The sequence below is a fragment of the Danio rerio genome, chromosome 1 (genome assembly GCF_049306965.1).
Source record: "Danio rerio strain Tuebingen ecotype United States chromosome 1, GRCz12tu, whole genome shotgun sequence".
NCBI lineage: Eukaryota > Metazoa > Chordata > Actinopteri > Cypriniformes > Danionidae > Danio > Danio rerio.
The window spans coordinates 56,450,573-56,465,716 of record NC_133176.1 but is presented as its reverse complement, the minus strand read 5'-3'; the positions used below and the strand labels follow the sequence as shown (position 1 = coordinate 56,465,716).

General features: G+C 38.3%; 1 protein-coding gene across 34 annotated transcripts in view; it reads right to left on the bottom strand.

Moving 5' to 3' along the window:
* The window catches only part of inpp4b (inositol polyphosphate-4-phosphatase type II B), a 405,814-nt gene that overhangs the window by 121,079 nt on the left and 269,591 nt on the right, over window positions 1-15,144 (bottom strand). For all 34 annotated transcript variants that reach the window (XR_012382279.1, XR_012382281.1, XM_073906014.1 and 31 more), the window contains one exon: window positions 6,368-6,498. Coding sequence is in view for 32 of the 34 variants with exons in the window: in XM_073906014.1 (XP_073762115.1) it covers window positions 6,368-6,498 (131 nt within the window). In the remaining 2 variants the exon portion in view is untranslated. The remainder of the gene's footprint in view (window positions 1-6,367; window positions 6,499-15,144) is intronic.

The window sequence follows — 15,144 nt, the reverse complement described above, 5'->3', positions numbered from 1 at the left end:
TTAGAAAAAAGTTTTGAAGTATAACTATTAATAGCATACTGCTATTATTATTATTACTATTATTATTATTATTATCAACTACACATTATTATTGTTCATTTTATTCATAGTCATTTATTTTTCCAAAAAAAAATTCTGTGTGTTACAGAATAAAATCTGTATCTGTATATTTATAATTTACTTTAACTTTTGGTTAATTTAATCCATCCTTAATAAAAATACAACCCCAATAGTGTATATTTATAAAACATTCAAATTTTTCACTCCAACTTGCTTCTTTTCCACAATTTTTTTTATTTTTCCACAATTATTGAGTGTTTTGTTTTTAATATTCCATGTCAAGTTAATAAGAATTTAAAATTTTACACACTGCGCCACTCATCGATGTCAGTTTCAAAGCAATGGATCAAGTAGCGGATCAGAAGAACTCGAAGACGGGCAAGAATTAGGCAAGTTATTGTATAACGATGGTTTGTTCTGTAGACAATCAAAAAAATATATATTTCCTAAGGGGGCTAATAATATTGACCTTAAAATGGTTTTAAAAATTAAAAACAGCTTTTATTCTAGTCGAAATAAAAGAAATAAGACTTTTTCCAGAAGAATAAATATTTTAGGAAATACTGTGAAAGTTTCCTGAATCCATTAAGCTTAATTTAAGAAATATTTGTGATTTAAAAAATTACAGATGGACAAATAATTGATTTCAACTGTATAAAAATGCCTAAAAAACTCATTTAAAACTTTTATCAACTATCCAAATGATGTTCTTTTTAAAATAATAAAACAAACAGCTTTATATAGTCTGTTGTGACTTGAGGTAAAAGAGCAAAATGATGAGTGAATTTTCCAGAAAGCCTCCAAACTAATTATTTTGATTCCCCTTTATGTATTGGGAGGCTCAGTAGAGTCTCTGCTTGGATTTGTCTGTGTCTGCGGTGTGAGTTTGTGGGTTTCTCCACCGCGGGCCGCACAGTCCCGCTGGAGGACTGACAAACAACAGGATTAGCTCCCAGTGCCTCTAATTCCACCGGCTGCAAACAATGCTAACACAAAATGATTAATTCATTAGTTAACACACTCTCAAGTACCCCGAGTCAGCCTTGTCTAATTAAAAATGAATTAAAGCAAAGGGGAAAAAACAAAACACCACAGAGGTTGTTTCTTCATATTAACGCCTGCAGTACCCAGCCTGAGGTGAAGAGGGCGACGTGAGGACGGATCTGCTGGAAACCAAACACGCTCTCAAGCCACAAGTTGCCAACCCTGTTATAACTGATAACATTAGATATCAATAATTAATACTCTGCAGTGGCACTGCGGTGAGCGGATTATGACAACATCCCTCAGGACAGCAGGAACATACACAGCTCCAGTCGATGATAACCAAAGCCAACTAGTCTATCACTAACACTGACTAGTTCTTCTTTTTCTGAAGTTCTGTTTTTATGCTTTATCACTTCAGCTGCAGAGGTTTTGGCATGCTAATTGTACTGTCAGCATAGCACATCCTCTATATGCACTGAAAAACAACGAACCCTGAGATTATCTTGTACATATTTGCATATAAATAATGCACATCCAGCCTGTTGTTACAGCAGAATAAATGCAAACACGGAGCAGAGGGGTCCTCTATCACCCTGGAGGGGGGCATTTATTCTGCGATAACTACAAGCTGGATGTATATTATCGGGCTTATTACACAGCAGCTTCCCACATAAGTAAATACTCGGATGCATAAGAATGATTATATTGACAATAGGCCAATTTTACATGACTTTAGACTTGATATTAGAGCAAAATATGCTTATATACATATATTGCACATTTGTCTATCTGCTTATTTCACACACATACACTCACCGGCCACTTTATTAGGTACACCTGTCTAACTACTCATTAACGCAGATTTCTCATCAGCCAATCCCATCGCACACGCAGCAACTCATTTAGGCATGTAGACATGGTAAGGACGATCTGCTGCAGTTCAAACCGAGCATCAGAATGGGGAAGAAAGATGATTTAAGTGACTTTGAACGTGGTGTTGTTGTTGGTGCCAGACGGGCTGGTCTGAGTATTTCAGAAACTACTGATCTTCTGGGATTTTTATGCACAACCATCTCTAGGGTTTACAGAGAATGGTCCGAAAAAGAGAAAATGTCTAGTGAGCGGCAGTTCTGTGGGCGCAAATGCCTTGTTGATGCCAGAGGTCAGAGGAGATTGGCCAGACTGGTTCTAGCTGATAGAATGTCGACGGTAACTCAACCGAGGTCTGCAGAAGAGCATCTCTGAACGCACAACATGTCCAACCTTGAGGCAGATGGGCTACAGCAGCAGAAGACCACACCGGGTGCCACTCCTGTCAGCTAAGAACAGGAAACAGAGGCTACAATTCACACAGGCTCACCAAAACTGGACAATAGAAGATTGGAGAAACGTTGCCTGGTCTGATGAGTCTCAATTTCTGCAGCCACATTCAGATGGTAGAGTCAGAATTTGGCGTCAACAACATGAAAGCATGGATCCATCCTTCCTTGTGTCAACGTTTCAAGCTGATGGTGGTGTTATGGTCTGGGGGATATTTTCTTGCCACACTTAAGTATCAACGTCAACACCATCGTGTCAACACCACAGCCTACCTGATTATTGTTGCTAACCATGTCCATCCCTTTATGACCACAGAGTACACATCTTCTGATTGCCTCTTCCAGCAGGATAACACGCCATGTTATAAAGCGCCAATAATCTGGTTTCTTGAACATGACAATGAGTTCACTGAACTCAAATGGCCTCTACAGTCACCAGAACTCAATCCAGTAGAGCATCTTTGTAATGTGGTGGAATGGGAGATTCGCATCATGGATCTGCAGCTGACAAATCTGCAGCAACTACGTGATGCAATCATGTCAATATGGACCAACATCTCTGAGGAATAATTTCAGTACCTTCTTGAATCTATGACACAAAGGATTAGGGTAGGTCTGAAAGCAAGAGTGGGTCCAACATGTTACTAGTAAGGTGTACCTAATAAAGTGGCCGGTGACTGTATGTATAATACACACCAGAATAACACCAAATTAGTTATCAGAAAAAAATTAAACACAAATCAAACTTTCACTCAAAACAACCTTATTAATAGCAAATCCTGAAAACTGATAGTAACTTTGAAGAGGCTTCTTCATTATTTTCCCAAAGCTCTATTTCAAGGTAAAAATAGTACAAAAGCATGACTGGCTCTTGCATTCCCACAGAACAATTTCTGACTCCTGAGGTGTTCTGGGAAGGGTATTTTATGTTTATTTAAATGCAACCCAAAAGTAATAATTAGAGAAGATTGTGCATAATCATTAACTCTTATTAGTTTGTCAGAAAAACCTCTTTGCAATGTCCTGTGAATGCTAGTTTGCAATTTTACCAACTTGAATATTCCAATCAACACAATCTATGGTATCGAAAGAAATACTGAGCAAACAAAAAAGCACTTGTCTCGTTGGGTTTCCAGAAGGACTGGTCTGATTTTCAAAACACATAGTTGTGTATATCCATGGTATCAAGGGAAAGGCCAGATGGGAATGTCTGAGAGGGAGCAGGGCGTCTGTAACACGGCAAACAAGATTACAGGCCGATGCAGCAGCTGAGCACTTGCTAGCTCCTGTCGAGAGGCAGAATCAGCCCAGATCTCAACCTGCTCCTTCAGGGGGACACACGTCAACAGACAAACACAAGCCTGCACTCTTGCAGGGCTGAATATTAGCCTGTGTAATGCCTCCATCGATCTGGAAGACCAGTGTTTCGGCTGATTAGAAGGGCAAGATCATCAATGACTATTTTGGGTTGGTGTGAGGCGCCACGACTGACAAATACTGGCATTTTGTGGTCCGTTTTATCCTTTCTCCAATGATATGGATCATGTTTTCAGGCTAGAGCTGGGCAGGATGATGGGATATACTAGAAGACAATGTGTCAAGCAGTGGAGGCATATAACATTTATATGGCAATCGCTATTATAAAATGCACTGCAGCAGTGTATTATTTGTCATTTTGGCTTATGTGCGTGTGTGTGTGTGTGTGTGTGTGTGTGTGTGTGTATGAACAGGAGTATAAAACCAGCCTTTTTCCTCCAATTTTTGGTCAATTCAGAAGGCTGTCAACATCCTAAAACATGCTAGTAACATATTAGCAATGAGAATAACTATGCTAGGCATGTTGTCATTGTTCTGGTAACATGCTAGCAATGTGCTAAAACATTTGAACAACGTGCCAGAACAACTAAGAAGCATGCTAGCAACATGTTAGAATATGCTAGACATAAGTCATGATAAACTTAACAAAAATTGGTATAACATGTTTTTTAGAATAATCAGTGTGTCCTGGTAAAGTGATAAACAGTCACAGGCTAGTAATTAGCTAAACATGGTAGTTTCAACATTGTATTTTTGTGCTAAAATATGCTAGGGTGACAAGATGTTAAACATTAAATCAATGTGAGCTGAAGAAGCCAGTAATGTGATAAACATTCCAGTCGCAGGCTAGTAATTAGCTAAACATGCTAGTTTTATGTTAGCTTTTTAGTCCATTTGAAATTAGTTGGACTGACCACCACTAAACATGCTATAGATATAAACATAAAATCAGTGTGTGCTTAACATGCTAGTTATAAGCTAGTAATGTGCTAAATATACTTGTCACATGCTACTTTCTTGCTAACATTTCAGTCCATTCAAAATCAGTTGGATGTTTTAAACATGCTATTTGTACGCTAAAAATGCTAGGCTAACAATGTGCTAAGTCAATGTGTGCTAAACATGCTGGCAAAGTGATCCTAGTTACCTACAAGTAATTAGCTAACATGCTAGTTCCATGTTAGCATTTTACATGCAAGGCTAACAATGTATTAAACATGAAATGTGTGCTAAGCATGCTGGCAATGTGATAAACATCCTAGTCACTGGCTAATAATTAGCTAAACATGCTAATTTCATGTTTTTTTTAGTCTGTTTGAAAAAAGTTGGTAGATATGCATTAAACATGCTATGAATGTGTTTAACATGAAATCAGTGTGTGCTAAACAAGTCGATAATATGTTAAACATGTTAGTCACAGGCTATTAATATGTTAAACATGCTAGTCACAAGTTAGCTACTTGCTAGCTTTTTTAGTCTGTTCAGAATTAGTTGGATTGGTATGCATTGAACATGCTATTAATGTGCTAAAACATGCTAGGCTAACATTGTGTTAAACATTAAATCAATGTGTGCTAAACATGCTGGTAATCTGATAAATATCCTAATCACAGGCTAGTAATTAGGTAAAAATGCTAGTTTAATATTAGCATTTTAGTCCATTCAAAATTAGTTGAATTGGTATGCATTATTAACATGCTAAAACATGCTAGCCTAACAATATGTTAAAACATAAAACCATTGTGTGCTAAACCGGTAATGTGATAAACATCCTAGTCACAAGCTAACAATGTGTTTGCTAGTCACTTGCTAGCCACATGCTAGTTGCTTGCTAGCTGTTTAGTCCACTCAAAACCAGTTGGATGCATTAAACATGCTATTAATGTGCTAAAACATGCTAGGCTAACAATGTGTTAAACCTGAAATCAATGTGTGCTGAACATGCCGGTAATGTGATAAACATCCCAATCACAGGCTTATGATTTGCTAAACTTGCTAATCACATGCTAGCTTCTTGCTGGCTTATTTAGTCCATACAAAGTAAGCCAGATTGTTATGTATTGAACCTGATTTTAATGTGCTAAACACGCCAAGGCCAACAATGTTAAACATGCTATTCAGTCGGCCATGCTAATAACATGCTAACTATGTGTTAAATTGTGCTTGCAACATACTAAAACAACAAAAGGAGGTATATGGATATGCTGGACACATGCTAGCGACTAACATGACAACATTTTAGTTCATTTAAAGTGAGTTGAAATGGTTGCATTGCTGGAGAAAACAATGCGTGGTTCACTAAAGCACATCATCTTATTGAAAGTGACACATATGTGTTTACTGTAAACAAGCTTTATACGTCCTAATGCAATAGAAGGCAGTTATAAAAGCCCTCTGCGCTTGCTTGTTCCTCTGTAGCATGTGCAGTCATGCAAGTTTAACGTCGCATTGAATGTGACAGCAAACTGTGAGCTGTTTATAAAAAATTGATGAACTAAGAAATTCTGCATGAACGTGGCTGGATATATAAAAAAAACACTTTTACAACCAGCACTGCTGATCAATTGTGTGATGTGGCATGCAAATTGCAAAAACTGTTTGCTCTGGGAAAATTCTCATGCATGTAAAATGAGAAAAGCTGAAAATTGCGACTGTGTGTGGTTCACTCAATCCGTGGTCTTTACCTGTGAGTTTCTCCAGCTCCACCAGCGTGTCCTGGTACTCCTTGATGATCTGTTCGTAGCGAGAGATCACGTCTTTCCGCAGGTTGTGCCAGTGTGGTGAAAGCTCTCCCAGATCCTTCAGCTCCTGTATCCTACAGTACATACAAACACAAATCAATCATTGTTACGTTGGAATGACTTGCTGAATTCCCCTATCAGACATCCAAACCCACCCAATTTAAGCTTGCTGTGAGGGGGGTGAAAACTTTTACACAATAACTCATACAGAGCATTCGAACCAATCCAGGCTCATTATGAATATATACCCCTTTATACATTTCTGGAGATCACAAAATACATCCCAGGAGGTGTGTTTTTTTTTTGCAGTTTTTGTATCTGCAAATCCACCAGAGGGCACTGTGTACATTTTTTTAGATCTCAAATTTCTTTCGCAAGTACCATTCATGCCTGCTGTTCTCATGTAAATCCACCAGAGGCTGCTGTCAACTGACTGACTGGTCGACCGATACCCCCGCCCACCTCCTTCCCTAAACCAATCAGATGGTGTTTTCAAAATCAATCCAGATAAACAAAAGCCCTTGTCTGATTTTTACCACGTTTTCAGATCTTACCACGTTCTCACCCTGTTATTTACTTGTTTATTTTATTTTTTGCCTTTTGTTTTTCATGCTTTATGGAACTGCCCTTCCCTGTATTGGAACCCCGTCATTGCAGACAACTCATCTCAAGTCTGCTGACGTACATGGCGTGCCACTGGGGAAACTGGTAACATCGGGAAAGCTGTCCACACGGAGATATGCTGTCAGCTGGTAGCGCAGAAAATAATCAGAAGCCGTCGGTGAAGTCATACCACCCCCATAGCATTCATTTTAATGACGAAATGCAGCCATACGTAGCTCTGGTAACATAGCCTGCGAACTCCAGAAATGTATACGGGGAACGTTTTCAGAATGAGCTTGTATTGAAGAAAACCAATAAGAAATATATACTGGAAACGTGTTACAGGCTAAAACATATTAGCCACATTTCCAATGTCTACTAAAACATCTAGCATGTTAATCCATATTAGCAGCATGTTACCACAATGTGTAGAACGATGTGTTAAAAGGTGATCAAATGCCAAATGAGATTAGGTACACCAGTGATGTGGTAAAACTGTTAGTTACATGCAAGCAACATGCTAAACATGACCAAATACATTAGAAAGAAGCTAAAACATGCTAGCAAATTAAAGCTAGCACTGTTATAAAAGCAACATGCTAAAATTCTCTAGAAACGTGCAAGTAAAGTCTAACAAAATACTAGTAATGTGATAGAAAAAACACGCTTAAACACTGTAATAGTTAAACAATGTATTAAAACAACATGCTATGCTATAATAATGCAAATAATGTAATAAACTTGTTAGAAATACATTAAAATACATTTAAAAAGCAGGTAACATATTTAACATGCTAGCAATATGCTAAAACATAATAGCAATGTGTTGAACGACTTTTCTTTCAACTTCTCTGAGTGAAGCTTTTCAACTTTTCAAAGCTACAAAAGGTTACTTTAAACTTTCAGACGAGGTTTTGACAAGCCAACATCAAAGTTTGTCATCAAGCTTTACTCATCAACTTATTAGCCTACTGTTTCCTCTCAACATACAACATTCAAAAGCCCGAGAGCCCTATAGCGAACCTCTACTTTGCATTGGAAATGCAAATTTTTCATAATGACAGCTGGAGCAGACATGATCAAAACCTGACGATCATGTTCTGCAGCACCATTTCAGATGTCGAGCATTTTAAACATCAATGGAAGCAAGAACGGCTGAATTAATGGCATATTTTAGATTTTCAAAAGCATTTGACACTCTGGCTGAACATTTTTTTCCCACTGTGACTTTAAGGCTTCTGTGAAAACATGTGAAATGAGCACTTTGCGGCAGTAACTTGTGATCTGCAGGTTCACTGTCGGGTCTGATGCAGCTTGCTTTATCCATCAATAACAACAACAACAAATCTGCTGTCTAAAACCTGCACTGCGCTCAGATCAATTCATCAAACACCCGGTGCTCTCCAATATATACTCTTCAAAATACTAAGACTTGACTCAACCGATGAGGGATATTGTTAAAAAAATAAGCTTTACCTCAACTTTACAAGCATTTCTGACATCCAGTAAGTACAAAACGAGCTGTTTAGCTGTGTGTTTTCTACTGCTTTATTTTTATTTTTTACCATGGAGGAAGTTTTGAACTGGGAATGTGATATGTTTTCTCAGAAGTCAAGAAATATGGACTAAAAGTCAAAAAACTCTTTGTTTCTGAATTTCTAAAACTTTCAAACTGAACCACGGGCTATTTCTGCAACCAAATTCACTCATTGATCTCATTGACAGCATTTATGCATTGGTGTCCACTTTATTTGTGTCATAGATAAAGACGGGAACCAGAGATGGACGTATGATCACAGTTTATCGAATAGGATGGCAGGGTGTGGACAGAACTCAATGGAGATGCTTTGTAGGATGGAAGCCAGACACACAGATAGACAAACTCTGGGAATCGACAACAACCAGAGGAGGGACCATGAGAAACCACATTAGGAGGGTGAGATGCAGACACTGGAGATCATAGGAAACCGAGACAGGTAAATAGAGTAGAAATCTACCGTGAGGAGAGTGCAGTCCTTCTAGTTAGCAACGAGACTGAACAGTGAGTGACGGATGGTGAGGGACTTTATGGTGCTGGAGTGATGATAGGAAATGATGTGCAGGTGTGTGACTGATTAATACTCAGGTGACTGTGATCATGATGATGGTGGTGACTGAGTGAGGGGAGAACCTGGTCTGGCTGTGACAATATCCCATGCGGAACACTTTTTTTTTTTTTTGCTCGACTCATATGTTTGCATTCAAAGATGCGCAAGCAAAACTAAAATATCACATAAAACATTAAAGTCTGTGTGAACGAGATTATTTCAGTACGTTGATGTACTTTCAACTGAAATGGAAAATTTAGTAGGGCTTACATTTCGCATATCATTCCTTCATAGCAAACTAACGGTAAGAGAGTGTATGGAAACCCTTGGGTCGACATCAGCAAATGGACTGTCACTTCAAATGCAGAAGCAAATGATCAGACAATCATTGAAGATTACCAAAAGAAAGTAATACTAATAATATAATACTAATACTGAACCACTGTGAAGACAGACTTTGGCTGAGGGTTTTCAAAAAGACCAAAAACAACATTTCAGATGTTTCACAATATTTTTGCTCTGGTGGTTTGACCATTAATAACAATAATAATAATAATAATAATAATAATAATTATTATTATTATTATTATTATTATTATAATTCCTTAATTAGCGCTTTTCTAGACACTTAAGTAACTTTACCAACCCAGGCTCATTCTAAAAACTTAGTCCCGTGGATGTTTCTGAATACTTTTTGCAGTTTTTGTTTTCGCGAATCCACGAGAGGCCGCTGTGTGCACTTTTTTGTATCTTAAATGTCTCCCGCGAGTGCCGTTCACGCCAGCCCTGTTGAACGGCCGACTGTCTAACTGACTGAATGATTGACTGGGCAACCGGCCAATTGGCTGAATTCTGGACTCACATAGACCGCAGGTTTGAGCGCCCCCTGCTGGCCCCACTAACACCACGTCCGGCAGCAGCTTAGGTTTCCCATGTGTTCTCCCATCCAGGTACAGCCCTGCATAGCTTCAGAGGGCGACCATGTGAGAAGTGCAGAAAGCTAGCTGCCGGCTAATCAATGCAGTCCCATTTAACCCATTTTTGGCTTATTTGATGCACATTGCTGGAATTTATTCTGTAAATGTGTTTTCATCATAGTTTCTGCACATTTTTCTTATTGGATAAAAAGTTTGTCCTCAGTTGTGTGCATGTTTTTATTGCCCTTTGCCCTTCCAGCCACAACCCATTACCGGTAAACACCCATACACACTCATTTTCTCTCTCTCTCTCTCTCTTACACACACACAGACACACACACACACACACACACACACACACACACACACACACACACACACACGCGCGCGCACACACACACACTCATAATTCCAATTTAGTTTATTCAATTCCCCTACAGCGCAAGTGTTTGGACTGTGGGGGAAACCGGAGCACCCGGAGAAAACCCACGATAACACAGGGAGAACATACAAACTCCACACAGAAATGCCAACTGGCCCAGCTGGGACTTGAACCAGAGGCCTTTGTGCTGTCAGGCGACAGTGCTAACCACTGAGCCATCGTGCAGCTCTATCTTGCTTCTATTAAGAATATTTTTGTCCAACAAAAAATAGGTGGATGGAAACATGGCTGCGGTGTGCTGGAGTGATGGCTGGTGTTTTTCATGTTGTCATACTGTATGAGGGCTGCCTCTTCACCAGCTTTACATTGGTAACGGGCTCTTATCTCTCCTTGCAGACTAACAGAGCCAAGTCTCGTTAATAAAGGCTCAGGAATCTTTAATTGTGGAGGGACTTTCCAAAGGGAACAATGATTAATTTTCATGTAAATTCAAAGCCTCTGTGATACTTTAATAATAATTTCAGCAATGTGATTAGCATCTCCAAAAGAAGGCAAAGGTGACAAGAGCTGGAGAAAAGGAAAGGAGCGAGTGAAAAGGGAGATTAGTACTCAACTTTGTTCAAGATAAGAGCAGGTTCAAATGTGTTTTAAATAATCCAAAATGCTTTCTAAAAGCCAAGTTGTGCCTGTTTTGTGCGAAAAAGCATCACCAAGCACAAAATAATGAATGCTTTTCTAAAGAGATTAGTCTTGTTCAGAGTAATTGCTTTTAATGTGCATAATTGCAGGTTATTTCTTTATTAATATTTTTAATTAATATTTATATTCATCAAGAAAGTATTAAAATGATCAAAAGTGACAATAGAGACATTTATAATGGTAACAGAGATTTTTATAATAAATAAATGCTGCTCTTTTGAACTTTTAATTCATCAGAAAACCTGAAAATATATTCCAGTTTCCAGAAATGATGGGGAAGCGCAGCTATTTCAAACCGGATAATGATATGTATTTAAACACCAGGTCAAGTTATTAGATCTGAGAAGATTGCATGAGGAATAAAAGACATTTATTACAAAAGAAAATAGCTGTTTTAATGGCAAAAACATTTCAGCATCGTCAATCATACTGTACGAATACAGGCTTGGTGAGCAGAAAATATTACTAACACAAAACTTAAAGTCTAATTATACGCAGTGTCAATTTCACACGCTTTTGTTCACCCGACTGCATCCTAAACATAATTAAAAATGCAAACATTTCTAATCTTAATTAAATAAAGCAAAATCAACAATGGGGTAAGCATAGCATTTGCTGTCTGATGTCTGACATGTATATATGGGCTTGTATTTGTCTAGAAACACCACAGAATAAGGTGTTGTTCACACAGAACATGTTTTTGGTGGCACTTTATTTTGATGGTTCATTTGAGTATTAGTAGACTGTCTGCTTAGTATCTGCTGATACTGCTCTTTCCACAGACATTTAACTGACTATAAGAAAAATAAAATAAAAAGTCATGACAACTTATGTTTTTACGTTACTTTACCTTAATTTAGAAAGTTCATCAGGTTTCAGATTGTTTTTACTTGACTTTCACATGATGTTTTTATGGTACTTTAACTTATTTTAGAGAGTTTATCAGGTTTCAGATGATGTTTTTATGTTACTTTGAATTATTTTAGAGAGTTAATCAGGTTTCAGATGATGTTTTTACATTACTTTAACTTATTTTAGAGAGTTTATCAGGTTTCAGATGATGTTTTTATTTTATTTTAACTTAATTTGAAAGTTTATCAGGTTTCAAGTTATTTTTTTAAGTTTAACAAAGTTTTTGATTTTAAAATCAGCTTATTTGATGCAAGCTAAAATGTCTTGTAAAGTAAAATTGGTTCAACTTTAAAATTTAAGTAAGTGACATTTTATACAGCGTATCATTACTTGAGTGGTTTAACAGGACAATTGGCTAATAAGCGCAGGTTTTTTCACAATTTCCTCGGCAGGCATCTCTCCGAGGCCTCCGCAATCATCCATTCTGCGCTCGTTCTCATTGTCAAACAAAGCTTATCTAAGGAAAATAGCTGAAAAGAAATTGTTATTCCTTCATGCCGAGCTGCAGCTGTTAAAAGTCTGAGAAGACTGTCTGCCGAAGTTGTGGAGCCACTTAAAAAAAAAAAGGCATCATATCTACCATCTTGTTTTGTTCAAAAGCTCCGACTCGAATTGTAATGTCGCTTTATCAGAATGTGCTTTGGGTGGAGCGCCGGCGATAATAAAAAAGAGATTTGTAGCGGAAAGAGCGCATGCGGAGAGGAAGCTGAGGAAACTTCTGTTTCATATTTTATTGGGGTTTGGGGGGAAGAAAGACACAGTGATAAAGAGTGCAGCTGAAACAATAGATCTAGCAGAGGGATTGGAGTAAAAAAAAACACAACCATTTTATTTTTTCTAGAGATGCGAACGCTGGAATTATGTGTAGATGTTGGTACGGAGGGCCAAAGCTTCATTTCATGGTGCGTTACAGCCAGCTCTCACTTTAAAATCACCGGAGGCTTTGTGTCTGAAATGTGAAGAAATGTGAAAGGAATAGTAATTAACAGCAGCTACAATGGCTTCAGATGCAGGACACCGGCAGTAATGTGGACACCGGCTTCAACTTTTATTATTCTGGTTGCTTAAAGGGACAGTTCACCCAAAAATGAATATTTTCTCACCATTTACTCACACTCAAGTGGTTCTAAACTTTATATGATTTCATGTTGAACAAAAAAAAACACATTTTCTGAAGAACGTTGGAGAAAAGCAGTCATTGACATCCATAGTAGAAACCAAAAGTAGTATTCAATTCATTTCACGGTTATTTCTATGTAGATTGTGTCAAAGCAGCTTAACATAGAAGTTCTAGTAAGATGAAAAAGTGTCAGTCCAATTTTCAGAGTTAAATTGCAGGGAGCTTTCACATCTGTAGTTCGCTTCATTTGGTCTGGACCAACCTGTGTGTTAAACACTTAACACACCACACACAGACTCTTCCATACCCTCACTGCACACCATCAATATCTAGCATGCACTGCACTTTAACCAATCCATACTTGAAACAATACTGCCTACAACTATGTGGACACCTATTCATTGTACGAATCGCTGTCAATTTTACATTGTTGTTGTATTTGCACTGTCTGTATATGTACTGTCTGGAGCCAGCACCTAAGCTTTTCACTTGTCATAGCACACGTGCTGCTTATGATGTGACAATAAAAGTGATTTGATTTGATTTGAAGGGCAATAAATGATACATTGTTGCAGTTTTTGCAGTCTTTAAGTTGTTTTCATACCACACTGCTGGCTTTGGTCTGAACCAGTTGAAAAGAACTGAAAAGAACCAAAATGCAGTCATCTGACAAAATCCTCATCTCTCATTGGCCCAATGTTGTTTAACAAAGTTCCTAAACTGCTTATCGGTTGGTCAGAATTCACGTGCGGGAAAATGCCAATGAACTCCTGCAAGTGAACAAACCGGCAGACACAAAATGACGCTTTTTACTATGGAGGGACGACTGCGCTGACTGATTGCATCCCTGATTTAGACAAACTATACATTTCGAGAATGAAGCACGGCCGCGGCTGGAAACAATGTTTTAATGCATCGCATGTCACTTCAGGAGGATTTAGCTAAACTGCGACATGGTCATCTTGCTGAAATATTACCAACGATCCATCAGGTAATGCCCGCCCCCCCTCTCTCTCTCTCTGAGTGCATCGGCCTACGGCAGCTGGATTAGTCCAAAAGGCGCAGTGTTTTTTGCATTTGGGTCTGTTTTAGTTCAAATCATATTCTCACCACAAACGGACCGCTGCAGGGTTCGTTTGAAAGCATACCAAGACCACCTCTTCAAGCAGGTCTCTGTAAGCTCTTTTGGTCCACTTTTGGTGCGCACTCGAGTACGATTGCTGCATTCACACCTGCCCAAACAAACCGTAACAAGAGAGAAAACCAACTCTAGTGTGATTCAACTGAACTAAATAAGGCAGGTGTGAAAGCACCCTCAGTTTAGATCAGTTCAGTGTGGTTTAATTTTCACTGCTGAAAGTCCAAACACTGAAGCGCAAATCCATCAACGCGCAGCTCCACAAGTCCCAAACCAAGCCAGCCAGTGGTGACAGTGGTGAGGAACAAACTTCACCATTGACGATAATGAAGGAAAAAAACTTGAGAGAAACCAGCCTCAGTTGGGCACGACCATTTCTCCTCTGGCCAAACTCCTTGTGCAGAGAAGTCAACGGCTGTTTTTTATTCAACATATTTCTGTATATCTTCCTTTGTGTTCAACAGATGAAAGAAGGTTTGGAACAAGTGGAAGATGATGAAATGATGCTACAATGTTAATTTGGTTCATTTTTAATAAATGTTTGGTTATATTGAGAGTATTATAAATGAATGCTGTTGTTGATTCTTCTTTTTCTGGTTATTCTAGAGTGTTCATATTGCTGCGAGCAGAGAGAAAACATCTTTATGATTTTATAAAGTAATACACTGGGGGTCAAAAGTTGAAAAAAAATATATATTAAACTATGAAAGCGCTTCTTTTGCTCTTCAAGGCAGAATCAGACGGGTGAAAACACATTTGATAAAACATACTTTTGTTACTTCTTAGTACTCATTCATTCATTCTTTTTCTTCTCAGCTTAGTCCCTTTACTAATCAGGGGTTCACCAACTTAACCAGCATAT